We start from the raw sequence: 26,208 nt of genomic DNA on the forward strand, positions 1-26,208 counted from the left end.
AGTAAGAAGGCGTGACCTTATTCCCCACCCTTGGAGTCTAATGGAGGGGGGAGTGTATTTTTGCACCTTTTCTGGGGACCCTGAGACCCAGCCCTGCCCCCACATCCTCCTGTCTGTCCCTTCCTCCGTAAGATGGGGCTTATTACTCCAGCTTCAGAGAGCCTGTAAAACTAACAGATCTTTCAGTGAAAGTGGTTAGGGGACAGTCACAGCTTTGCAAATGGGGCGCAGAAGAGGGAGTGCTAACGGGAGCTGGGGTTTGCTCTGGTCCTGTGTCCCACCGCACCACCACCTGCTCTAAAAACCTCCTTCTATCTAGATAAGTACCCCTCTAGATAGATATCTATCTTTAAAGGCATCGATTCTGAGGAGCACCCCCATGCGAAACCCCAAAAACCTCAATGAGAAGGCATATGTCTGGTGACTTTTTCCCCAGACAGGAAAAAGAGAACAAAAGAGCATGAATGTTGAAGAGAGAGAAGAGTTAGAAGGAGAAGGAAAGCCATTTTCTACCTGGAGGGGGCTGGCTGGTGACCTCCGAAAGGGTATGTCCAAGTCCTAATCTCTGGAACCTGGAAATGGGACCTTATTTGGAAATAGGGTCTTTGCAGATGTAATTAAGTTAAGGATCTTGAGATGAGTTCATCCTAGATTATCTGGGTGGGCCCTAAATCCAATGGCAAGCGTCCCTATGAGAGAAAGACAGAGGGAAAGTCGAGACAGACAGAGGTGAAGGCCATGTGCAGTTGGAGGCAGAGGTTGGAGAGATGTAGCCACGAACCGAGGAACATCAGGAGCCCCAGAAGCTGGAAGAGGCAAGGAAGAGTTCTCCCTAGAGCCTCTGGAGGGAGTGGCCCTGCTGACACCTTGATTTTGAACTTCTGTCCTCCTGAACTGTGAGAGAATAAATTTCTGGTGTTTTGGGTTTTGGTTTTTAAGTCTGTTTATTTTTATTTATATATATATATTTTTTTAAGAATCTCTATACCCAACGTGGGGTGCAAACTCACGACCCTGAAATCAAGAGTTGCACGCTCTTCCAGCTGAGCCAGCCAGGTGCCCCAAATCTCTGTTTTTTTAAACCACAGGGTTTGTGGTGCTTTGTTATAGCATGTATGGAACCAGTAAACGTGGCCTCGTGGAAAGCGTCCGGGCTACACAGCGAATGAAAAAAAGTAGAACTATAGCGAGCTGTCAGCGTGGGCTGTTTTCATGCATTACCCTGTTTCATCCCCCTTGGAACCCTGTATGGTGCATGCTGTTCTTATCCCCATCTTACAAACAAAGAAACTAAGGCAATGCCAGGTAACTCGCCGAGGTCACCCAGATGGCAGGTGGGAGTTCATTAGGGGGCAGCCTTCCTAGAACTCTGAAGTCAGGTGACAGGAAGGGTGTGGGGTCTATTGGACCAGCGATCGCAGGAAGTTGGACTGTGAACCAAAAATGGGAAGAAGAAAATGTGTCACCTTAACACTGTGGAGGGTCTGCCTTCTCCCCTTGGCCAGAACTGCCCGGAGGAAAGCATGGTACATCCACTTAATGGAACAGTGTGCAGCCATTGAAAGTGGCCATCCTGGGGCGCCTGGGGATTGGTTAAGTGTCCGGCTCAGTCGGTTAAGTGTCCGACTCTTGGTTTCGGTTCATGTCATGATCTCATGGGTGGTGTGATCGAGCCCCACAGCGGGCTCCGGGCTCAGCGGGGAGCCTGCTTGAAGATTCTTTCCCTCTGCCCCTCCCCTGATTCATGCGTGTAATCTTGCTCTCAGATAAATAAATAAATTTAGAAAAGAAAAGAAAAATGGCGATCCTGGAGACCCGTAGCATCATGGGAAATGGTGACATCATCAAGGGGATCAAGTTCAACGCAGAACTGCCTCTGTGCAGGATCGCCACCGTGTAAGCGTGACATATGCACACGTATGTAGTGGGAGGAGACTGAACTGTGAAAGCCTCGGAGGAGGAGCGTTACAGATGTTTTCCTTGCCATTTTTCCTTTCTGTTCACATTATGCCAAATGTGTAATAAAACTGCAAAAACGTGGAATTTATCTCCTTTCCCCAAGTCAGAGCTAATAATCCCTCTTACTGCTGTTCACACCAGTACGACAGATGAGCCGCTGCTCCATTCTGCCTGGGCTCCGGTCAAACCGTGATGACCCCATGGCCTCGTCTCTCAGCAGGAGGGATGAGAAGCCCCTGGAGAAGGACTCCTTTGGGAATACAGGTGGCATCGGGGAAGTCCATCAGTGGATAGTAGGGCCTCAGCCAATGGGAACTACAGTGTGGGGAGGTGCTAGATGGCAAGAGCACAGTGCTCCTGGGGTGTATACCCAGCTCCTTTCTCCAGGAACACTTCTCCGTGCATCTGCGTGGGGATACCTGCAGTCTCCGGTCAGATATGCCGGCCTGGAAGCATGCCCAAGGTGATTGCCTCAGTGGTGGCCACCTGGCCCCAGGTTGGCCAACCAGTGGCTTCCTCAGGAATGCGGAATTAGAACCAAGAGCGTAGTGATTCTTCAGGTACCTAGAGCTTGGGTGCTGGGAGCCACTTACGCCTCTCGACAGGACTAAGGAAATCAGAGAAGCTGCCGTGCAGAGACCGAGATTGAAAGAAAACCAGCAAGCAGATGCACAGAGAGGAAGAGAGGATCACAGGTGAGAGAGACAATTTCGGGCAACTTTTCGGTTCCTTGTCTTGCATCAAGAATGTCCTTGCATTCTTCCCCTTGGGTTCCTCTGAAAGTCCCCTACGCCCTTATGCCTTACTCCTGTATTCTGCTTAAAATCTGTATCAGTTTCCTAGGACTGCGGTAACAAATTAGCACAATCCAGATGGCTTAAAACAATGGAAATTTATTCCCTTGCAGTTCTAGAGGCCAGAAGTCTGAAATCAAGGTGTTGGCCAGGTTGGTTCCTTCCAGAGGCTCTAGGGAGAATCTGTTCCAGGCCCCTCTCTTATCTTCCAGCACTGCTTGCAATTCTTGGCGTTCAATGGCTCGTAGAAGCATTCTTCTGATCTCTGCCTCCGTCTTCACTGGCATTCTCCCTGTGTGTCTGTGTCTTTGTCCAAATTTCCCACTTCTTATAAAGATACCCTAATCCAGGATGACCTCATCTTAACTAATTAGATTTGCAAAGACCCTCTTTCCAGTGAAGGTCCCATTTTGAGTTTCCATGTGAGCATGAATTTTGGAGGGATAATATTCAACCCAGTACAAACTCTCTTGAGTTGGTTTTTGTTTTTTGAAACAACAATAACAACACTCAGAATTAATACAGAAATCAGTATTAGAAGTGCAGCATTGAAAGAAACAGCTTTTCGGGGCGCCTGGGTGTCTCAATCGTTAAGCGTCTGCCTTCGGCTCAGGTCATGATCCCAGGGTCCTGGGATCGAGCCCCGCATCGGGCTCCCTGCTCCGCGGGGAGCCTGCTTCTCCCTCTCCCACTCCCCCTGCCTGTGTTCCCTCTCTCACTGTGTCTCTCTCTGTGAAATAAATAAATAAAATCTTTAAAAAAGAAAGAAAGAAAGAAAGAAAGAAAGAAAGAAAGAAAGAAAGAAAGAAAGAAAGAAAGAAAGAAACAGCTTTTCAAGGAAAGTATTGAAACTAGGTGACCTGGGGCAGAATGAGGGGTGTTGAGGATTCCCTATTCTTGGATGGAATTCTAGCAGCTCTTGCTATGTGGTAACAGATCAGTTGAACTGTTTTCAGTGGTCTCACGGGACTCAGAACATGGTAGCAAAGGGTCCAGCATATTAGTATATGATTTACTTCTAGCAGCCTTATTGGGGGAAAGCAGGGCAAATATTTATGTGAAGGGAGATCCCATTTTTCCTATAGCCAGTGACAAGCAAGCATCAGATAATCATGCACCTCACTGCACAGCATCAGCCACACTCTCTGCCATGCCCCGTGTCTCAGACAAAACGGAAAAGTCTGTGAGCTTAGCTTTGGAATAGGGATACCTGGGAAGAGCCACAGGAGTGAATAACCCTTAACCTCTGGTCCTTTAGCCTCTCATTGTCAAGTGGCGCGAAGGCTGGTAGGGGTAGTATTCCAAGAGAAATCAGAGAAAAATCTTTTTTTTTTTTAAAAAAAAAAAGATTTTATTTATTTATTTGACAGAGAGAGACACAGCAAGAGAGGGAACACAGGCAGGGGGAGTGGGAGAGGGAGAAGCAGGCTTCCCGCTGAGCAGGGAGCCCGATGCAGGGCTCGATCCCGGGACCCTGAGATCATGACCTGAGCCGAAGGCAGACGCTTAACGACTGAGCCACCCAGGCGCCCCCTTCTTTTTTTTTTTAAGATTTTATTTTTTATTTATTTGACAGAGAGAGACACAGCAGAAGAAGGAACACAAGCAGGGGGAGTGGGAGAGGGAGAAGCAGGCTTCCCGCTGAGCAGGGAGCCCGATGCGGGGCTCGATCCCAGGACCCTGGGATCATGACCTGAGCCGAAGGCAGACGCTTAACGACTGAGACACCCAGGCGCCCCAGAGAGGAAAAGCTTCTTTCCACCCAAGTTAGAGGATGATTTCCTCTTCACCTTTAGGCTAAAAGAAGAAACTAGCTGCCCTGAGACACGCTAACCCTGGGGGATGACCCAGCCTAAGGCCAAATATTCAACCAGACAGGATTTCATGGCAATGGTTATTGGTTAATGATAAGACCCAAAAGAAAATTGGCAGCCGGTTAACGATGCTTCTGTGGGGACTGAAACGCCAGGAAACCCTAAAACCTGGCACATTGGGGCTTGTGATGTCTTACCTTCGGCCCAGGTCCCAGCACCAATATGAAGCAGGCTACCAGGGCAGCTGGGTCCCTCCTAGAAAAAGGTTTCCCAAGAACCTTTCAGGGGCAGACCTGAAAGACCCCTAGAGAAGGGACCCCTTCCCAGTGAGCAGAACCTGGGACAGCCATGTTTGCCAACAAAGAAGCCAGAGAAGGTAACCAGCAGAGCAAACCCCATGCGGTATCTTGTTCCTGATGTGTAATTTACCTTGCCTGTATGGTGCTTCCCTTTTCTGCTCCATAGATCAAGCATGGAAGGAGAGGTGAAACTGATCACTCGGTCTATAGATTGAGGGGGACTCGGGGGAGCCACCTCAGAGGAGATTCAGTAGAAACAGACGGGGCTGGGTGTCCGCTGGAGACAGAGGCTCTGAGAATGGAGTTCTGGAAGCCGCAGTTTGACCTGACCCGGATTGCCTTACCTTCGGCAGGGGAGAGATATTTGTGGTGGACTTTGTGATATAAAGATTAAGCGACAGCAACTGGAATGGAGCTATCTGGGGAAAGCCAAAGGAATTAAGCACGTGTTTGGGTGGGGGGGTAGGATGAAACGGAATGGCCTAGAGTGGACGCCACTGGCTTTCAGGCTACTGGGCTGTTCCTCTGGCCCCCTTTCCTGGTAGCCCTTCCTCATGTAGTCACAACAGAAAAGCAGCATATCCACTTGACCACTGGCCATAACCGATTCCTGCTTCCCAGGGCTTGGGACCTGGACCTAGTTCTCTCTGGGTGAAGGGATCCAGGCCACATCAGCTTGGCAGGTGTGATGCCGGTGGGCAAATGGGGGACAGGCAGGCAGTGCTGAAAAAGTGTCCAAGAGTTCTGGCTCCAGGGCTCCAAAGCCAGGCTGCATCTCTGGGGTCCATGAGAACACCCCATACCTTTGCTAAAAGTCCCCTTTCCTGCTTCGGCTACCAGGGACTGATTGATTGCTCTCTCTCTCCCTTCCTTCCTTCCTTCCTTCCTTCCCTCTTTTTTAAAAATATTTTTTATTTTGGGGGAGCCTGAGTGGCTCAGTTGTTAAGCGACTGCCTTCGGCTCAGGTCATGATCCCATAGTCTTGGGATCCAGCCCCACATCAGGCTCCCTGCTACGCAGGAAGCCGCTTCTCTCTCTCCCACTCCCCCTGCTTGTGTTCCCTCTCTTGCTGTGTCTCTCTCTGTCAAATAAAAAAAAAATCTTTAAAAAAAAAAAAGATTTTTTATTTTTAAGTAATCTCTATACCCAATGTAGGGCTCGAGCTCAGAACCCTGAGATTAAGAGGTGCCCGCTCTACTGATTGAGCCAGCCAGGCGCCCCTACCAGGGACTGATTCTGACCCTTGGAGCCACTTATTGGCTGGGACAGCGACCTGCACTGGGGTATGGGGTCAGCTGTGGCTGGAGAACAAGCTCGAGGCATCTAATAATCAAGGGAGGCAACCCAGCCAGCCCCCTGGGGTTCCTCCCACCACTTCCCCCACCTCACCCTTCGTGCTGCACCTTGGGCTGTTTCTTGCAGCTCCAGACCTCCCCAGGCTCTCTGACTCTGGGCCTTTGCTCATGCTGTTCCCTTTGCCTGGAGTACCCTTCCCAAACTCTTTGTTTTACCCTACCCCTTCTCATTTGCCTGGCCAGTTCACACAGATACTACCCACTGAGCCCCCTTGTCTAGAAGGGTCTTTATTCCAGGCTGGGTCTGCTCAAGTGTGACAGCCTGGGTGCTCAGAGGCTCCTGGGAGCGGGGCCTCCACGCGGATCCAGGCTGGTATCCGGGCCCCGAGCTCTGTGTTGGGCACACAGAGTGTTACAAGTTGAGTGTGTGGGAATGTGGGACCAACGAATGAATGAATGACCCAGTCATGGCTGGACAGTGGAAGGGTCTTTGCCCAGTGGAAGGGTCAGGGGTCTGTAGCCAGGGGAGAGCAAGGACAAAGATCTTGGTCCTGCCAGTGTGGGAGCAGCGCCGTCATTTCCTCCCAGCGGGAGCTCAGCACCCAGTGACCTGGGAGCCTCAGGGAGCCCAGCCTCACCTTTCAGAGTAGCCCCTCCACCCCTCATTCCTTCAGAGATGTGGCTTCAGCTTGGGTCCGTCCATTCCTAGGTCCCGCCCCCACGTCTAGAAAAACCACCGCTTTCCGATGGAGGATGGGCACGAGGCCCCCTCTGCTCCTCCCATCAGGCAGCCCCCCGGCTTGCCACCCCCACCCCCAGCCTCCCAACCTCCACTGCTGAATCTGCTCTAAGCTGGAGACCACAGGGTCCAAAACTTGGCAGCTGGATGGCAGAGCACACCAGGCTAGTGCTCTCCCCGGCTTCCTGATGCCCCCCTGGGATCCTCTGACCCCCAGGGTTCCTTCCCAGGCGGGCCTCTGCCTTCACCTCACCACCCCCCAGCCTGCTCTGATGAAAGAGCAATGGTGCAAAATTCGTTGGGGAGAAAAACAGGAAGTGGAGCCTGAGAGCAAGGCTGCAGCAGCTACCCAGAGAATGTGGCAGCCCCCTTCCACCCGCAGCCTTACAGGAAAGTGGCGATGGGGCAGCCCCGGCCCGAACTGGAAGGGGGGGCACTGCGGGGGGGGTGCGGATGGCAGAGTCCAGTAAAGACCCTTCTTTCGGCTGTATTTTTAGGGGCCTTGTTTTTAGGCCAAACATTACATCTGTGTTCTGCATTTTACATCTTCTCTCACCTGTTCCCAGCAGCTCCTCAAGGTTAATACAACCCTCCTAGCTTACAGATGAGCAAATAGACTCAGAGAAGTTAAGTGACTTGGCCAAGGCCACACAGCATTTCCCACGGCCGGGTCATGGCTCCTTGATTCTTTCTCAGACTTTGATTTCTATTTGTGGCGTGTTTTTGTTCTGGGCCTGTGAGCGGACAGGGGGGTGGGGGGAGGGCAGAAGGGGGGAGCACTGTTTCTGGCTCCTTCATCTCAGCACGTCTAAGCTGGTGGTAAGAAAAGGCTTCTGAGGGCTCATCCCCTGAGATTCAGTTTCCTGCAATGTGTGAGCTGGAAGGCCCAAGTGCCCTGGTCCCTTTGTTAGAGAGGGGGTGGGGGTGCCCTGGAGGGGAAGTCAGCCAACTGACAGTCATGGGGGAGGGATCGACCCCCAGTAAAATCAAGTGTTGATAACCTCAGCTGGCTCACAGCCCAAAGGACTCAGAACTTCTGGTGAGTCCAGAACCCTCTTTCCCTTTCAGGCCTGGGACTCAGGGTAGCCCCAATCCTATAGTTTCGGGCCCGAGAGGCAGCATCAGAATGAGAGTCCAAGGAGAAGAGGGGAGGCCGGCTCTAGGTCTCCAGACAGGAGTGAGGTGATGAGGTGGGGAGAGAATGCTCCGAAGGCCACCCCACCCGATCGCACATTGGACCCTAGCTCGCCCGGCCCCGGGACATGACGCCCAGTTCACCCTGCTCACCCATGCCAGGACAAACCACAGCAGGCAGACCAGGACATCTGGGGACCCCCCCACAGAGTTCCACCCCAAGTCTTTCCTGGCCCCGGCTTCCACAGATCTGAGGCCTTGAGGCAGGAGATCGCCCTTCTGGCCCTAGTTTCTCCCAGGCCTTGAGCAGAGGGTCTTGCCCTGAGCTTCACCCGCACCTCCTTCCTGACCATCGCCTCTTTACCTCTGGCTACCTCTGGGCATTCTCCCACATTCCACAAAACTCTCGAGTGGAGTTTCCCAGGCCCACCAAACCTGGCTACCCCCCAGAGAAGGCACTGTCCCCCCCCGCCCCCAGTCTCTGAGGTTGAAACCACAGTGTGTTGTGCTGTGGCCTTCACTCACCCGCCACGACAGGGGTGCCTTTCCCAGAAGCCTGGGGGCTGTCAGACCACAGCAGGAGCCGGGCACGGACAGGCCAGGGGGCACGGTCGGCCTCACTGGTCCCTCTGCTGCTCTCTGAGTGGTGGGTGGGCTCTGTCCCCACCAGCTGCCCCTGCCGCCTGCAGCAGGGCCGCTGGGCTGCAGGACTGGAAACAAGAGAGGCTCTGGGCCGTGGGTGTCAGAGGCGCCCCTCCCTCTTTCTGCCCTCTTTGGGTAGCAGTCGCCCCTCAGTCCTGAGCAGCACCCCAGGGCCAGCAAGATGCCTCCTTTCCTTTGCAGAGAAGACCCAGGCTCTGTCCTCAGCCACGCCACATAAAAGGGAGCTATTAAAATGAGGTGTTAGAGGGGCGCCTGGCTGGCTCAATCTGTGGAGCCTGTGACTCTTGATTTCAGTCAAAGTCATGAGTTCAAGCCCCACACTGGGTGAGGAGCCTACTTAAAATAAATTTAAATAAATAAATAAATAAATAAATAAATAAATAAATAATAAATGAGCTGTTATATGTAAAGTGGTTAGAACAATGCCCAACCCTTAGTAAGAGCTCAGTGTATGTGTATTATCATCACCATCTAATTTAATCTTTACAACACTGCTGCGAGGTCAGGATTATGTGCCCATTTTACAGGTGAGGGAAGTGAGGCCGCATGCTTACTTTTAGGCAGCATTAAGTGACTGAACAGAAATTAAAGCGAAGTCTGTTGGAGGCTTGGTCTGGAGGCCAGTTTTGGATGCCCCCCCCGCCCCAGCACCACCCACACACCCACCCTGGGCTGCCCCCACCCCCGCAGGAGGACAGGATGGGGTGCGAGGCTGCACCCGACAAAGAGGCAGAGGTGGAGCCCGGGGCGGGGCCTCCCGGCTGGCCAGCCCCTCTTCTCGCGCGGGGCACCGACCTCGGGGACTCCCGGTTGGGCGCCAGGGAAGCACGGGCGCCACCTGGTGGCGGCGGGGGGTCAACGCCACCACCGGCCCAGCCGCGCTTAGCCGCTCCCGGCCGCGCGTTTGGCTAAGGTGTGCCGGGCGGGACTCTGCCAAGCTAATGATCTGGTGCCCAGGGAACTCCCTTTCCTTCCTGCCCAGCTTCCTCCGGGGCTGGGGGCGAGCGCGGAACCCCTTGCGTTGCTGCGCTTGGGCCGCTGCTGGTTTGCCGGCAGGTATCGAGACTGCAAGCTCATTCTGCTGAAAATGTGTTTCTCCACGCCTCCTATTCCTCTCTCAATTCCTGCACGCAAGCGGCAGATTATTCCAGAGCCGCTTTCTGGCAGCGCAGCCCCAGCCTCTCCCCCTTTCCCCAACGCGCCAGCCGCTCGCGGTTCTCGGCCCGGGGCCGCTGCGTCTCCCCAGCTCCTCGCCGGCAGCCCTGTGCCGTCTCCACCGGGACATCTGGCAGTCCCCTCCAACGGAATGTGACCCCAACCCAACTTCCCGCCCAACCTAGCCCGGTCCTTCACTTCCTTCCCGCCTCAGTGAAAGTGGTCCCTCTTCACCCCGTGGCCAAAGCAGAAACCCGCCTCACGGTTCACTTCTCTCTCCTCCCCCGCCACCACTGCAGGTGTCACCAAGCCTCGCGGTCTGTGCCACCATCGGGGGGCGGGGCTATAAGTTTCACTCACCCATTCAACACGTGTCAAATGCCACCAGACGTGTGGTCCTATGCCGTGAGAATACTGTGACCAAAGTCCCAGCCTCCAGGACATTCAGGTGGGGGGCGGAGCCGATGATTCAGAAAGAAGAAACAAATGCATTTCTAATACCTTGCAAGGTGGGTGGTACTGGGGAGAACAAAGCAGGGTGGGGGGCCACCAGACCAGGCACCCCCCCACCCTGCTTGGGCTCCACACCCCGCCTCACAGCTGCTGTCCTCACCCCACACCTCCCCCCCTCCCCCCTGGCCCGTGCTCTTTGGACTGAATTGTAAAGGAGGGAAGGGATGGAGGGGGAGCAGGCAGAGAGGGTAGTGGTCCCTCAACTGGATATTTTGAAATTTTCAAACCCTCCAAAAAGCAGAAGGAGTAGCTCAGTGAACGGCATACACCCTAAAGCAAGGCGTCTTCCGATAACAGAGGAACAGTCTGGTGGGGACTGGATGGGGTGGCGGGGTAGGAGGGAGCGGGAGCAGGTGCCAGCGGAGGGGCCGGCCCTGGAGGGCTGTGTGGACACTCCAGCCACAGGCGGGAGGGCAGGGGCAGGGGAGCTTGTGCGTGGCTGGTAGCTGTAGCCCGCGAGTCTGTGCACCTCTCTCCTGGGTTTTGGGGTTTTGTTCTGTGCAGTAGGAAGCAAGCGCATTGGCTGACAGAGGAGAGGGGAGGAGATGCTGAGAATGAGGGCGGGAAGTGAGGGTGTGGGAAGTCTCCCAGGAGCACCCAGCACACCCCCAGGAGTGGAACTGCGGGGCTGCAGAAGGCCCCTCGAGGTTTGGTGGCCATGCAGCCAAAGTGAGACCCATCCGCGTGGCTGCTTTTCTCCCGACTTTGGGCTTTGGTCCGAGGGGGTCTGCTCCTGCACCTGCCCCTCCATCTTCTCTTCCTGCCCCCCTGGGCTGCCGCCCCTGCCCGCCTGTCCTCACCCAAGGAGCAGCTGCTGGTTCCAAACACCCAGCCCAGTTACCTGTCCCCTGGAGACAGGGGCCCACATCCCAGCCTCCCCATCTTTGGGGTCGGGGCTATGCAGAGTGAGCTGGGCGAGCCGGAGACCTCCTCCCTGGGCCCTGAGAGGCACAGGGACAATGGTCCAGCCAAGTCCCACCTGGGGGTGCTTCTGATCCTGGCACAACCAGGCTGGCTCCTCACCTCCCCCCGAAGCTGGTCTGAGCTGGATTCTCCCACTTTGTCACCTGGCACATTTCAGTCGAGGCTTCTGACCCCAGGGTCTTCTCTCTAACCTGTCTGTCCTCCAGTGCTCTTCCGCCCCCGCCCCCCCCAGTCATGCTCACTAAGTAACAAGCAGTGGTTCGTTACCTCTGTTACAGACAAAGCTCCTTTGCGCTATGGACTCTTTCCAGCTAACAGCAGCTCTAAGGGGTAGGAAGCAATCCCCAGGTGTTGTAGACTCCACAGAAGTTTCCAGGAGATCCTTGCGGCTTTCACTCTGCCGAGGTCCTCTTCCCCAGGGATAGCTGTCCTAGCAGTCGGGTGGGAAGTCCCTTCCTGCCAGCACCGACTACATAATCGTGGGGCCTGGTGCAAAACGAAAAGGTGGGGCCCCAGGTTCAAAAATTATCAAGAATTTCAAGATGGCGCAGCTTTAGGGGTGTGAGGCCCATGCCGCGACACAGCCCCCCGCATTCAGAAAGGCCCCACGCTCCACCCCTAAAGCTAGCTCTGCTCCCTGGTTTGCTTCTTCAAATACACTCCTAAAATATGTTCAGGCTTTTAAATATGTACGGAGAGCCAACCTCCTAACTTGCTATTCTGCAACTGGCATTTGCCTTTTTATTTATGAAGAATGACACGTAATGCTATGTACCTTTCCAGTGCAATGAGGTAGGGATCACGGGATATAGGCAAAGTGTCCTTGTCCCCATTACACAGTTGAAGGGACAAGAGGCACGAGAGGAATAGCAGCTCGTCCAAGGCTATGGTGTGAGTGGCGGACGGCGGGTTGGAGGACAGGAGGTTTGGTCTGGGGTTTGCCCGGCTGACCTCTGCCTGGCGCCTCCTGACGCAGAGACTGTGGATGAGGAGCCGACTTCCAGGTCTGCACGCGCAGAGCTCTCTGTCCTCGCTGCCGGCAGCCGTCCCAGGCTGCACCGGCTGGAGATGTGCCATACTTATTTCATCAGTCTCCTGCCGACGGACATGCAGGCTATTTTCAATTTCTCGATCTCATGACCAACCCGAGTTTCTGGGGAGAGGATGTTTCCATGCAGTAGGCTGGGGGCTTGCAGTCTGAGCTGAGCCCCCCCCAGCGGGAATGTCAAGTCCTCAGGAGAGAGGGCTGTGCCAGGGAAATGTTTCACCTGGAACATCCAGGCGGAGGATAAGAGTGCGGAGGGTGCAGGTGTGAGGAGTCAGGCAGGTGCGGGAAGCGGCAGGGCCCTGGGGGGAGGGGGGCTTGGGCTGGGGGCAGGCGGTGTGGGGGTGGCATGACCAAACCACAGGAGCTCTGGATCTCAGCCCTGCAGCCGGTGAGAGAGCAGATCAGCCGAGGGCAGGGAGGGTTGCCCCGCTCCGAGTGCGTCCAGGCAGATACCAGGAAGGTCCTGTTAACTCCCTGTGGCTGGGGTAACAAGTAACCACAAAGTTCGGGGCTTAGAACCACACAAGTGCATCATGTGACAGCTCCTCAGGTTAGATGTGCCACGGGGGTCTCACAGGGCTAAGATCAGTCAAGGAGTCAGCGCTGCGTTCCTTCTAGAGGCCCCAGGGGAGAATCCGCTTCCTGGCCCTTTCTGCCTATTTAGAGGTGCCCGTTCTCCTTGGCTTCTGGCCCTTTCTCCAACTTCAAAGCCAGCAGCAAAGCACCTCCCAAACTCTCTAGGTCCAACAGGTTCCAGGAATTAGGGTGCAGACATCTTTGGGGGCCATTCATTATTCTGCCTGCCACCACGTCCCTTTAATCAAGTTGGGGGCCACACATCTGAGACAATGAAAGAGTTTTTAAAAACCTCTTTATTTTTTTAAAGATTTTATTTATTTGACAGAGAAAGACACAGCGAGAGAGGGAACACAAGCAGGGGGAGTGGGAGAGGGAGAAGCAGACTTCCCGCCGAGCAGGGAGCCCCATGCGGGTCTCGATCCAGGACCCTGGGATCACGACCTGAGCTGAAGGCAGACGCTTAACGACTGAGCCACCCAGGTGCCCTCTTCTCTTTTTAAAAAAATAAACATTTGGAGTTATAATTTATGTAGTGCAAACTGCATCCATTTAGAGTATCCTGTTGGCTGAGTTTCGACAAACGTAGTCACCCTTGAAACATTGCCTCTGTCAGGATGAAGAACATTCCCATCACTCCTCGAGATGCGTTGGGCCCCTTTGTATCTATCCTTCCCTCTGCCCCAGGTAACTACTGATCTGTTATTTTTTAAATTACAAAACCCAATATTTATTGAGAATAAAGAAAACCAGTTGGCACAGAGGCCCAATTTCAGTTCATCAAACTTCAGCTGAGGATGGGAAACAGGGCGGGCAGCCAGCCCGAAGTCACCCTCCCAGGGAGGAGCCAGCTCTGGGAGAGAGGGGCTGTCCCACCTCAGGGCCTGGCCAGGGTCCCTGAAGGAGGCGGGTGAGAGAAGACAGCAGCGCCCTCAGGTGTGGGCCGTGAACAGCTAATGGGGGGGGGAATTGCAAGCCTAAGGGTGGCCAGGGGCCGGCAGGGGAGAGTGTGGTCCACCCTCAGGCACTGACTGGGGCCTGGGAGCTGAGCTCAGGCTGCAGCTCTGGGTTGGGGTTTGTTTTGTTGTTTGTTAATTACTGTAAATTAGTTTGCATTTGCTAGAATTGTAGTACTCCTTTGTGTCTGGCTTCTTTGGCTTAACATAGTTGATTTGGAGACCCGTCCATACTGCTGGCCGTGTGAGCAGCCCGGTCCTTGTTTCCAGGCAGTGTTCCGTTCTGTCGAATTTTGCTTATCCATCCACCCAGTGATGGACATTTAAGCTGTTCTCAGTTTTTGGCATTGTGACTAAAGCTGCTATGAATTTCATGTGCGAGTCTTTGCGTGGGGTCTGTGCCAGGAGTGTGGGTGCTGGGTCACGTGGTAACTTGGTGCGTAGCATTTGGACATCACGAGGCCTACAGTTCCTCCAAATCCTCGTCCACACTTGCTGTTGTCTGTCTCCGTCGTTCCTGGCCGTCCCCGAGGGGTGGGAGGTGAGGTCTCACTGTAGTTTTATTTCCATTTCTCTGATGACTACATGGTGAGCGATTGCTAATGTGCATGGGGTTTCTTTTTGGGGTGATGAAAATGTTCTGGAATTAGACAGTGGTGATGCATATACGGTGGTGATCGGTTAGGAACCAAGTGGAAGAGTGAAGACATTTATTGGGGGAAATGCCTAAGAAAAATATTCAAGTGACTGTCCCATTAAACAATGTTATTATAAAATGACCAGTTCCCCACATTCTGTCATTTAAAAAAAAATAACCTTTTTAGTTTAGAATAGTTTTAGATTTACAGAGAAGATAGAACAGAGTTTCTGTACACCCCACATCTGCTTTCGCTGATTGCTACCATCTCATATTGTTGGTGTGGGTCCTCTGTCGAAATGAATGAACCCGTAACACTAATAGCAAAACTCCACAACAAGGTCCTATTTTTACATAGGATAATATTTAGGAACTGCATGCCGGTTGCATGTATTCTAGTGATTTTGTTGTGGGGGGGGGAGGGAATGCAAGTTTAATAAAATGTGTTTAGAAGCAACTTGGGGTGCCTGGGTGGCTCAGTCAGTTAAGCATCTGACTTTGGCTCAGGTCATGATCTCAGGGGATCGAGCCCTGCATCGTCATGCTCCCTGCTGTCCCTCTCCCCAACCCTGGCTCGTGAAAGCACTCTCTCTCTCAAATAAATAAAATCTTAAAAATAAATAAATAAATAAATAAATAAATAAATAAATAAAAGCAACTTGGGGCACCTGGGTGGCTCAGTAGGTTGAGCACCCAACTCTTGATTTCAGCTCGGGCCATGATCTCAGGGTTCTAAGATCGAGCCCCACATTGGGCTCCACGCTGAGCTTGGAGCCTGCTTGAGAGTCTCTCTTTCCCTCTGCCCCAACCCCAATCACACTTTCTGTGTCTCTCTCCAAAATAAATAAATAAATAAATAAAAGCAACGTAATCCTGCTGTTTACTCAGCATAAAGGCAGAAGAAGGGACTTGCTAATTTGGTCTTTTTCTAGATTGTTCCATTGTGCCAGGGGTCACTTGGGGACATTTATATCAGCCCTTTTGTCAAGTCATCAGTGAATGCAGTTGGTAGTTTAGCAGGTTTGAGTGAACGGGCCAAATAAAAATGAAGTATTAAATTCAACTCCCCCCCCCCTTTACTATTTATAACATCAAAATAGAGAAGCCTGTTCCTCAAGCCTGACCACAGTGAGTTTGGAAGCTGCAAGTTCATGACAAATTGTCAGTGTCTCGGCAAAAAGAAAACAAAATCTTTAGACAAAATCCCAGCTCAGCAAACCTCTCTGCGGCTGTGGGGAGGACTCAAGGTCATAAAATGCCCTGACCAGTGACGGCAGCTCTGTACTAGACTTTGCTGTAAAGTCGAAAACCATGTCCCGCATGTTTTAGCTCTGTTGTTCTTCCTGTGTTCAGGCTACAGCAAGTGGAGAATGGGAAACCCCACATCCCCTCGCTGGGATGGAACACCCCGCAGGTCCTGGGCCTGGGGGTCTGCACGTTGGGGCCCTGCCATGTGGATTTGTGCTAATGTGCAGCATTTAGATGCATTAATCTGGAAATTTCCACTAGTATTGAAAGGAAGTTAAATTCATTTACAGAAATTATTTCTGGGGGTGCCTGGGTGGCTCAGTCGTTAAGCGTCTGCCTTCGGCTCAGGTCATGATCTCAGGGTCCTGGGATCGAGCCCCGCATCAGGCTCCCTGCTCAGTGAGAGGCCTGCTTCTCCCTCTCCCACTCCCCCTGCTGTGTTCCCTCTCTCGCTGTGTCTCTCTCTGTCAAATAAATAGATAAAATATTTTTAAAAAAAGAAGGAAGGAAGGAAGGAAGGAAGGAAGGAAGGAAGGAAGGAAGGAAGGAAGGAAGGAAGGAAGGAAGGAAGGAAGGAAGGAAGGAAGGAAGGAAGGAAGGAAGGAAGGAAGGAAGGAAGGAAGGAAGGAAGGAAGGAAGGAAGGAAGGAAGGAAGGAAGGAAGGAAGGAAGGAAGGAAGGAAGGAAGGAAGGAAGGAAGGAAGGAAGGAAGGAAGGAAGGAAGAAAGAGAAAGAAAAAATTATTTCTGCAAAAGGCCCCGAGTAGCCCCAGAAGCTTTTCTGCAACCCCGGCACCTGCACTGCCTGATTCTGGCTGAGACGCCAGAGGCATGAATTTATTGATTCCCACACGGGATTCAAGCTAAGTAAGTGACTATTCGATTCAGTTAAGTAGAGGAAAACATCAAACACGGAAAATGCTTCTCCGCACATAGATCTTGGACTCCGATCTTTTTTGGTTCTCCAAAAATTGAACAACTTTTAAGTTAAAAAAATTTCACCACCTGAAAATTCTTTCCGTCTTTAGAATCCATGGTAACAATGAAAAGACCCCAGTAAATTTCCCCCTGCCTCCTTAGCCCTGAGTGCAGCAGAAAAACCCCTGGGAGTCACAGCCAGCATTGCTCTCTGTCAACCCAACAGCGTATAATAGAGGTGTCTCCTCTTCTGGCCCTTGGGGACTCTGTCTTTGATATCATATGTGCTTTTTCTGGGCAGCAACAACTCAGTCAGTTTTTGGAGGTTCCCCCCCAAACCCCAGAGCCTGCACCGAGTCGGAAACCTGGCCCTGAGCAGCTTCTAAGCATTGTTAACATTAGGTCCTTATTTGGCTTTCGGGGGCAGGACAGATGCCCCAAGGGTCAGCTGAGGCTTCGTCCCTGGTTCTGTGCTTCAGGTCCAAAGCAAGCAGCTCCGCCCACAGTCACCACAGTCTGCGTGCTTCTGCTGAGGTCCATCCCTGCGGTGGCAGCCAAGGCCATGACCTTGGGCCCCCGGGAGGCCATCCCTTTGCCCCTGCACTCCTCTGTGAGGGCCTACCTGCCAGCCAGCAGACCCACTGTCCCATGAGGTCCCTCCCCACAGCCCCAGATCCAGCCTGACATCCTTCTCTTTGTTAGGGTCACAGCAGGTTGGTGGCCAGACCGGTCAGGACATTCACAAATGCCTGTCCCCCCTTCCTCCTCCTGAGAGACTCCCCGTTCTCTGAACCCCAGCTAGCACAGGTACCTCACCTCTGAATGTGGGTGACAGGCACCTTCTCCCGAATGGATCCAGGAAGTCAGACCAGTTCCCCGGTGACCTCCAGTAGGAGATTGGAGCTGGGCTTCCACCCTGAAACACCCCCACCAACCCTCATGGCCTGGGGACCCTCTGGCATGCAGGTGCAGCTCAGGGGAAGGGGGTCAAAGCTTGTGTCACTCAGGCCTCTGCAACCAGATGTGCTACAAACCATCAGGACCCCTTCCCTAAGACCAGCCTTCCGCCCTCTTCTGCTCCTGCCCCCACCTCACATAGCCCTCCCCCCTCCCTTCCAGGGTGGTGGATTTCCGGGGTGGGGAGGGGCTTTGGGTGCCTCCTGGCCTCTGCTGTCCTACCTGATGTTCTGACAGTAGTTCATTCTTTTGTGACTGTTGCTTTAATCCTGTGTCCCCTTGCCCCCCAGCACCGCAAACCCTAGGGGGACAGGAACGTGCCCCCTATGGAGACGGAATATGCGTGACCTCAAGCCTCCCGGGGGACCTGGTCTCACCCGTCTGCTCCAGTTCCCTGAGCTAGCTTCTGGCGCTCTTGCCTGGCTTCGGGGCGTGTGTCTCTCCTGTCACCTCTCCTCGGAGCTGAGACCTGGAAACACCTGCACGCTGGCTTCCTCGTGGACACCTCGTTCATTCATTCAACAGTATTTCGTGAGCCTCCAGCTATGAGCCAAGGGGTCTGCCCCGGTGGGAGTTCCCTTCCAAAGGGGAGGCAGCCACCGCTGGGACTGAATGGAAGTGACAGGATGCTGAGGGAGAGTCACGGGGGGATCCAGACAGAGGTCTCTCAAAGCAGGCGGCCTCTGAGTAGTGCCCGCGGCTGCACGGTGGGCCGAGGAGGGCTCTGGGCGCCCCGGGGCACGTGTCCACCCGCTGTCTCCAAAGCATCCAACGCAAAAGCTCGAAGCTGAGTTTCACAGAACCCGTGCTCGGCCCTGTCCCCCTCCTGGTTTCCCTAGATTAGGAGGGGCCCTTCCATCCAGCCAACTGTGCAGGCCAACAGCCCAGAGGTCCACCTGGACACCCCTCCGCCCCCACCTCCAATCGCCGGGTCCTGTGGGTTGTCCCGGGAATCCGGCAGTGTCCTCCATCCTCCTGGTCTCACTGCACCTGCTCTCCCCCTACCAGGCGGCCACCCCTGCTGGCTCCCTCCTTTCATTCTTGTGCTCTTCCAACCCGGGGCTCCATATTGTGCCAAGTGACCTTCTAAAAAATGCACATTTGCTCCTGTCACTCCCTCGCTTGAATGCAGGATCGGCATTCCCTTTGCTCTTAGGATGAAATCGAAAACCCCAGTGCATCCTTCGTGGGGGACCTCCTGCTCTCCTCCCTCCCTGGGCTCTTGCCACACTCTCAATTCCTTGAAAGCCCGCCCCTGAGCCTTTCCATAAGCACTGACACCCCCCCCACCCCACCCCTGTACGGTGATCTCCATCTTGTCTTCAAGCTTCCTCTCCAGCCTCCTGACTATTCACACTGGAGACGCTATGTCCTGTGACCTCACAGCCTTCTGCTGTGCGTGTGCAGAACGTGCTGTGGAAATCCCGGATCTCTCCCTTCCTTCACTGTGACCCCGCTCTCCCACCTAGTGAGTGGGGGGCACCCAGAACTCAAAGCCAGCAAGTGCGCACAATCCCACGTTGGCCCCGAAGCCAAGCTGGCTGTACCCCAGCCTTCCCCAGGTTCCCCAGCCCCCCGCCCCAGGTAGCAAAATGTCCTCAGAGCTGCCACCATAAAAAACATTTTGCAGATGCGTCCTCACAGGGGGGTCTTGCGTCTTGATCACCTCCCAGAAGGGCCAGATCAACTAGGTCCTTTGGCTCCTGCTGCACAGAGAGGTCCCGGTGTCACATAGCTTATTGGTAAGGGGGTGATAGGCTAGCAGTGGTTTTGAAACTTTTTAAAAGATCAGCAGAGGGGCGCCTGGGTGGCTCAGTTGGTTAAGCGACTGCCTTCGGCTCAGGTCATGATCCTGGAGTCCCGGGATCGAGTCCCGCATCGGGCTCCCTGCTCAGCGGGGGGTCTGCTTCTCCCTCTGACCCTCCCCCCTCTCATGTGCTCTCTCTCTCTCATTCTCTAATAAATAAATTAAAAAAAAAAAAAGATCAGAACTTTTCCTGACATAAAACTCAAGTGGAGCCCAGCAGAGAAGTGGGGGTGGTGCCAGGCACCCCGCCCCCCCACTCCCTTCATCCTTCCCCAGATTCCCCCTGGAGCCCGGGGTGAAAACCATCTCTTCACAAATATTACTAGAACTCCAACCTGATCATCTGCCCATCCCACCACGTAAGCTGTCTGGTAACCAGGGTCAGGTGTGCAAAGCAAAAGTCAGCTCTGCATTTTTCAAAAACAAATGAACAAAAAACCAGCACAAAGTCCCACAACTACGTAATTTTCTGTCCTTTCTAGTATGCAACCAGGCATCACATATAGAAAGCTTTAGAATCTTGATAAACCTTTGATAGAATGATTTGACTCTCAAGAATTATCCAAGGAAAGCCTTACATACAGAAGAAATAGGAGCCTACAGAGAGGTGAATGGCGGCCCCAGTTATAAATGCAGGGAGAACGGGAGAGTCTTCTAGGCGCTCAACAGTGAGGGAAGATCAACCACAGCAGTGCCACACGGAGCGGCCTCTAGGGGGAGGAGAAAGCCCACTTAATGGCATGGAAATAGTTTTATGATGGTATCAGGAGAGAAACAAAGTGACAAATGTTAGGTACAGAAAGACCCCATTTTTGTAAAAAAGATACATACGTAGATACAGACGTAGAGAAAAAAAGGGTAGGCCAGTACTTTAGTTGTGGGACTGTGGGGGATTTTCTTTCTTGCTCACTGGTATTTCCAGGTTTTCTACAATGAACGTGTTTCCCATTTATAAGAAAGCAACAGAAGACGTTAGTAGAAGATGAACACATCTAGGGGAGGAGGAGAACGCCTCACAGAAACGACACATTGGGACGGACTCTCCCACCGCCGGTCTGGTTCCCTCCTCATGGCACAGGGCCCAGGGAGCCCGGGGCGAGGGGACACGCAGGTGACCTGTGGGAGCCGCGGGCTTGTCCTGCGCACACACCTTGCAGGCTGGTCATGGCCTTAGGGGGCACGGCAAGCGCCCTCAAAGTCAGTGAGCTCTGCGGTCTGTTCGAGGTTCCACCTGTGAGCAGCTTGGCCCTGCCATCGCAGAGGACCAGCTTCGGCGCCACGGGTGAGTGGCCCAGCCCGGGCCCCTACCGAACGGCCCCCGAGAGCCACCCACCCACCACCCGCCTCCCCTTGCTCACATTTGCTGGGCTGCCCCTCTGCATCGTGCTGTGCTTCAACCTCCCTCACGCCCGCGCCTTCAGAGTTCGCGTGAGGCCACAGAAATGCAGACCCCACACAGTCACCAGGCAGCCCAAGCACAGAGCCCGTCCAGGGCACACTGACCAGGGCCACCCCTGCGCTTCTGGCTCAGCGTGGGTCCATTGGGGCACCTTCGAGCGCTTTCTCGGGACCCACCCTGCACTTGCCCTCGCTAGGCCTGAAGCCTGGCCTCCTCACCCAGGCTGGGCAGTGTCTGTCTGCGCACCTCGGGGGGTGGGGGGTCAGCGCCGAGCCTAGCTGCCAGGAGGGTCAGCGGGGGGGAGGGGGCTCAGGAGAAAGCAAGGTCTGTCGCCCCTGCAGCTCTGGGGTCAGGTTGGGGATTGCTGGTTGGGACAGGCTTTCTGCCTGAGGCCTCGCTCACATGTCTCCCGGGACACCCTCCTTGACTGTGCTCAGCAAACTCCTGTCTGCCCTGCCCGCCCAGCGCCCCCCCGCCCCGCCCCCAGGCAGCAGGTCGCCTGGCTCAAATCCCTTCACCTCCTGGGGACACGGTTACGCTGTACCTGCCACGGCGACAGCCACCGTAAGCCCCAGGACCCCACTCTCAACTCCATATTGAAGAAAGGAGAGAAATCACTTCTCACTGGCTGCGGGGCTGAGATCCGGGACCCCTCCCCACTCCCGCAGGCCTGAGCCGCCCGAGGGAACAGAATGAAGACCAGACGGACTGAGGTATATAGTTCAAAGGTTGGTATCTTTTTTGGTTTCCTTTTTTGCTTTTGTAAAGAAAAATAAGGTTGTGTTTTTTGTTTGAAAGAAAACATAAGTAAGCCCCCCTCCCCACTCTGCCTCTCCCCTGCCCCTGCGGGGTGCCAGGAGGGGCGAGAGGAGAGGGGCGGGCACTCTGTGTTGGGGCTTCCTCAGAGCCACAGAGGAAGGGTATTCGGGAATGGAGTTCAGCTTTGTTAGGCAAAAAAACAAAATTAAAAAACTTGACACGCATGCCCACTCTACAAACGGAGGCCCAAAGCACCACCTCCATGTTGGCATCATTTCTGGCAGTGGGACTCGGGGTCCTGGTGCGGCCCCTGGCCCCCCAGGCCCCAGGTGCTGGGGTGGGAGACCGGGCAGGAAAGAGCTCTCAGGACAGGAGTGGGGGGAAGAGGAGAGAGGGGGAAGTCAGAGCAACTCCTTCCCCACATGGTAAAAAAAATTACTAAAAAAGCACCCAAGGCTTAAAAAAACGAAAGCTCCCTGGCAGGGAGAACTGAGGGCATCCTGCTGACCCGCAGAATGCCTTACCTGGCAACAATGTATAGAAAAATAAAACTAAACTTTATCCCTGAATGGTAAAGACCCTTCCTCCTGCCCTCATGCCCACCACCCTCCCACCAGGCAGTCTCAGGATTCACCAAGACCGCCAGGCCCTCCCCAAGGGGCGTGGGCACCTGCAGGACACACACGCGGCCCAGGCCCGCGGCTCAGGCCCAGGGCAGCGGGGACGGGGGGACTCTGAGGGCCACAGGCACACACACACTCATTCCTCACAGCACGGGGGGGGTGTGTCCCTGCGCCAGACCAAGGGCCCCCCCTTCCTCCGCTCGGGGGCAGGACGGGACCCCGGCACAAAGGCAGGGGTGGGGGGCAAATCTGGTAGCAGTCAGCATGGCAGCGGCAGGGCCTGAGGGGAGTGGGGTGGGAGAGAAAGCCAGCCGAGGTGGCCTGGAGACCGAGGTCACACTGAGCCCACAGTGACAGTACAACGAAAGGGAGGAAGGAAGTAGGGCCTCGGGGGCCAAAAGGGGCCAGGTTGGTGGCAGGGCAGGGGCGGTGTCCGGTCTCCTCAGAGACCCGCAGGCTGTCCCGGGCCTGCCCTGCAGGGCGATGCAGGCTGAGGGCTCAAGCGAGGCCCCTGTGGGCAGTGCATGGAGGAGGGGCCCAGAAGCGCAGGCCTGGAAGGGAGGTGGGCTGGGCCCTGGGTAGTGTTCTCAGTGTCACGGGGCTGCTGCCTGGGAAGGTCACTAGAGGTAATAAAATGGGGGCATGAGAGGGCAGCAGGGAGGCTGGCGGGGGTGGGCGGAGGTGCTTACACTAGAACTCTGAGGGGCCCTGGGTTGGGGACCCCGGGCACCCACCTGCCCAGCAAGGAGAGCCAGAGGGCAGGCCGGGCCTAGAGCTGATAGGACAGGGCAAGACAGGGGCAGGGGATGCCCGTCCTGAGGGGGCCTGCCCCAGGGCTCTGTTCTTCCCCGGGCAGGACTGAGGAGGAGTGACACAGGGACCGTCGCTCCCTCCTCCCCACGGAACCTGAGGCGGCTGCGTGGGATCAGAGCACGGTACGGAGACGTGGTCCCGGCCCACAGCGCAGCGTCAGGAGGCAGCCAGCTCCTGCTGTGCTTACAGTAGTAATGGTCCTCCTGCCCGGCGGGCTGGGCAGTGGGGGAGGGGGCCCCAGGGCCCTGCAGCCCCTCGGGGATCCCTGGCTTCGGGATCAGGGTCAGCACCAAACACAAGTGATGTCAGCTGAGGAGACAGGCAGGGAGGAAAGTGACCTCACGGACCACGCTCAGCCCTGCGCCCTGTTAGGTGAGGAGGAGGGATCCCGAGGACAGGACTGGCCCAGTGAGGTCAAGGGCCCTGGAGAGGACAGCGGAGGCAGCCCCTTGGGGGGGGCTCCGAGGCCGGCAGTGGTGGGAGCAGCATGCACCTGGGCGCCTCCGAGCCCCTCTGGGCGCTGGGAGGCCGCGGACCACAGGTCAGCGCAGGACCTGGTACAGGTAGGCCGAGGTGAAGAGCACGTTGGCGGCCAAGCTCACAGCCAGGAGGCCCCGGACCAGGGAGGGCCTGAAACGACCTTGAGAGAGACAGTGAAGAGACACAGAGGGCAAAGGTCAGAAGAAGGACCTGTGGGTGGCGGGGTCGCCGTGCAGCGGACCACCGGCCCAGCCCTCCCAGAGATGCTGCTGTGGGGCCCAGAGGCCAGGAAGACCCCTGCGCCTGGGGTCACTTGGTCAAGTCCTGCCTCCCCAGAGGCGCCTCATTTCCCGAGCCCGCGCTACCAGGCAGGTACTGGGTGAGGGTGCCCTGTACTTGTACCCTGGCGAGGGGTCAGCCGTGCGACTCCCACTGCATAGGCAGGAAACAGGGCTCTAGGGGAGTGAGGAGTACCCCGCCCAGGCTCCAGGCTGGGGTTCCCGGTCGCACCCCAGACCAGCCGGATGTGGGGGAAGCACCTATTTCCGGTCAGCTCAAAACCATCTGCGCACCCCTGTCCATCCATCTTCTCCACACGTGTCCCCCGGGCTGACTGCTGCATGCCCACTGGGTGCCCGGCGCTTCAAAGCACCAGGATCTGATGTCACTCCCTGCCCCGCGGCGCTCCCGGCTGGCGTCCCCTGGGGACCCTGCGTGGGGGCCGAAGCGCTCTGCGTCTGTGCTAGTGATAGGAGCCCACACGTGGCTCTGGGGTACTCGGGATGCGGCAGCGGATCCAGACCCTGATCCGAGGATGGGCTGCTGTCTGCCGAGGGGTGGCTGGACCCAGAGGTGCTGGGCGGGTTAACTCACTGTCTTGCGCCACTCAAGAGCCTGGAGGGCTTTTTCTCTCAGGGTCCCAGACAGACCAGGAGGGGAGGGGAGCTGCAGCCCCGCGGCCCCCGCGCCCCCCTGCCTTCCACCCCCAGGTCGGAGCACAGACCTCGCCAGGCGGCGGCCTCCTCCGCGCACCCTTGGGTGGTGGTGTCCACCACGCAGGTGGACGACTGAGATGAGTCGTCCTCTTTCTTGATGGACCGGCTGCTGCAAACGCTGCCTCTTTCTGGCGCCGACCTCGTGTCTGCGGAGAGAAGGGGTGTCGGTGGGTGTGCACAGCTCACCCCCAGGGACGGACATGGGGCAGCGCTACCTCCAGTCCCCGGACCGCCCTTGGATGTGGCCAGCCAGCCCTGCCCGTCCCCGCCCACTTGCCCTACCCTGGGCAACGGGAGGCCAGGGCCTCATTGATACCCCGGCTGTGTGGCTGCCACGAAGGGGAGCTGGTTTTAGATCAGGAGCAGCAAACTCCATGGCCAACGGGCGCTGACAGATGGTGGCCACAAGCGAGGCTTCGGGAGGTGGGGCTGGGGGGGGCCGAGGCTGGGATGTGGGATCTCAACCTGTCCTTGCACCTGTCTGGCCAGTACCCAGACCCACTGTGGCCAGATCTTCTGACATTGTCAGAGGCACAGTAAATCCACACATTCGTGTGAAAGTTCTAAATTTTAACGGTTGAGGCCTAACTTTAAAAAATTTAAAAAATGCTTGGCAGAACACCACCATTTGAGCAAAACAAAAATATCTGCGACCAGACAGGTGCAGGCTAGCAGGGCATGATGCGTTTTTGATCCATCCCAAGGAACAAAGGACCCTCAAGGTCAATTGCAAAAGAAGAAAATAAAATCAGCCGACGGAGGGCAATGTCTCGGACGGTTCAAGGTCACCAGAAGGCAGGCGGGGAGTGTCTGGAGCTTGGGAGAGTGGCTGCACGTGCCCGGGGAAGAGGAAGGACAGGCCCAGTGCCAGCTCATCCCACACCTGTGGGCCAGAGGCACCGTCACAGCTCGGCTGGGCTCTCCCGACTCCCGGGGGGGGGGGGGGGCGGCGGTCAGCGGGTCGTACCCATGGTGAGCTTCGTGTCCTGTGCCGGCGATCTCTGGGGGACCTGGGGCGGCTCGATGGGGAAGAGGCTGCCGTTGTGGGGCGAGTGTTCGTCTGAGCTGCTGGGTGTGTTGGGGACCTCCCCGGGGGGTGACGGGAACAGCAGCAGCTTCTGCCCGTTCAGGTTGAGCCGGGCTGGGCTGATGAGGGGCCTGCGGTGACGCAGAGAGCCAGAGCTGGAGGCCACGGAGCCGGCCACGGAAGGCGCCGGGGAAGGGAGTGGGGAAGAGGGGTAGCATCCCGACAGCAGAGAGAAGTAATCTGGAGGGCAGGAGGACAGAGACCACGACTTTGGGTAAGACTGGCGACAAGGCGTGAGCATCCCCCACTGTCGCAGCTACCCTTGTTACGGCTGCCTTGTTCCTGGGGCTTCTCCCCTCATAACCCGGGAAGAAAGGCAACGCTGCACCCAGACGGGGGACAGAGGGAAGCCTGCCGGGCGCTGAGGGAGGGCAGAGGATCACAGACCCTTCGCCACATCCCTGCTGCCCTGAGGGCACTCCTGACTTAACTAGGGTCAGCGAACCCCAGCCCTGCTCCTGGCGGGATCGAGTGTGCGTCTCCGTCAGTCATCACTGGTAAGGGTGACGGCATGGTATCAAATCCTGGAAACTACCGCGCCCATTTCACAGAAGAGGAAAGCGAGGCACAGCGCTGTGAGTCACTTGCCCAGGGCTGCACAGCTGGGAGGCACAGGGC

At 55.6% G+C, this 26,208-nt stretch overlaps 1 protein-coding gene and 2 long non-coding RNA genes across 4 annotated transcripts in view; 2 read left to right on the top strand and 1 right to left on the bottom strand.

Moving 5' to 3' along the window:
• On the top strand, nt 1-25,423 carry LOC144381989 (uncharacterized). Its single transcript, XR_013448390.1, has 6 exons — nt 1-2,654; nt 17,918-18,158; nt 20,357-20,716; nt 21,502-21,561; nt 23,072-24,670; nt 25,208-25,423. It is a non-coding gene; the product is annotated as an uncharacterized LOC144381989 (long non-coding RNA).
• Nucleotides 21,550-26,208, bottom strand: part of TMEM201 (transmembrane protein 201) — a 25,444-nt gene continuing 20,785 nt past the window's right edge. For both annotated transcript variants that reach the window (XM_036090535.2, XM_078073810.1), the window contains exons 9-11: nt 25,471-25,770; nt 24,512-24,649; nt 21,550-23,668 (exon numbers count right to left, since the gene is read on the bottom strand). In XM_036090535.2, the coding sequence (XP_035946428.2) occupies nt 23,571-23,668; nt 24,512-24,649; nt 25,471-25,770 (536 nt within the window). In that variant the 3' untranslated portion in view covers nt 21,550-23,570. The remainder of the gene's footprint in view (nt 23,669-24,511; nt 24,650-25,470; nt 25,771-26,208) is intronic.
• Nucleotides 25,748-26,208, top strand: part of LOC144381990 (uncharacterized) — a 5,084-nt gene continuing 4,623 nt past the window's right edge. Inside the window, exons 1-2 of the long non-coding RNA XR_013448391.1 lie at nt 25,748-25,804; nt 26,025-26,165. This is a non-coding gene — a long non-coding RNA (uncharacterized LOC144381990). The remainder of the gene's footprint in view (nt 25,805-26,024; nt 26,166-26,208) is intronic.

Source organism: Halichoerus grypus, chromosome 5 (assembly GCF_964656455.1).
Source record: "Halichoerus grypus chromosome 5, mHalGry1.hap1.1, whole genome shotgun sequence".
NCBI lineage: Eukaryota > Metazoa > Chordata > Mammalia > Carnivora > Phocidae > Halichoerus > Halichoerus grypus.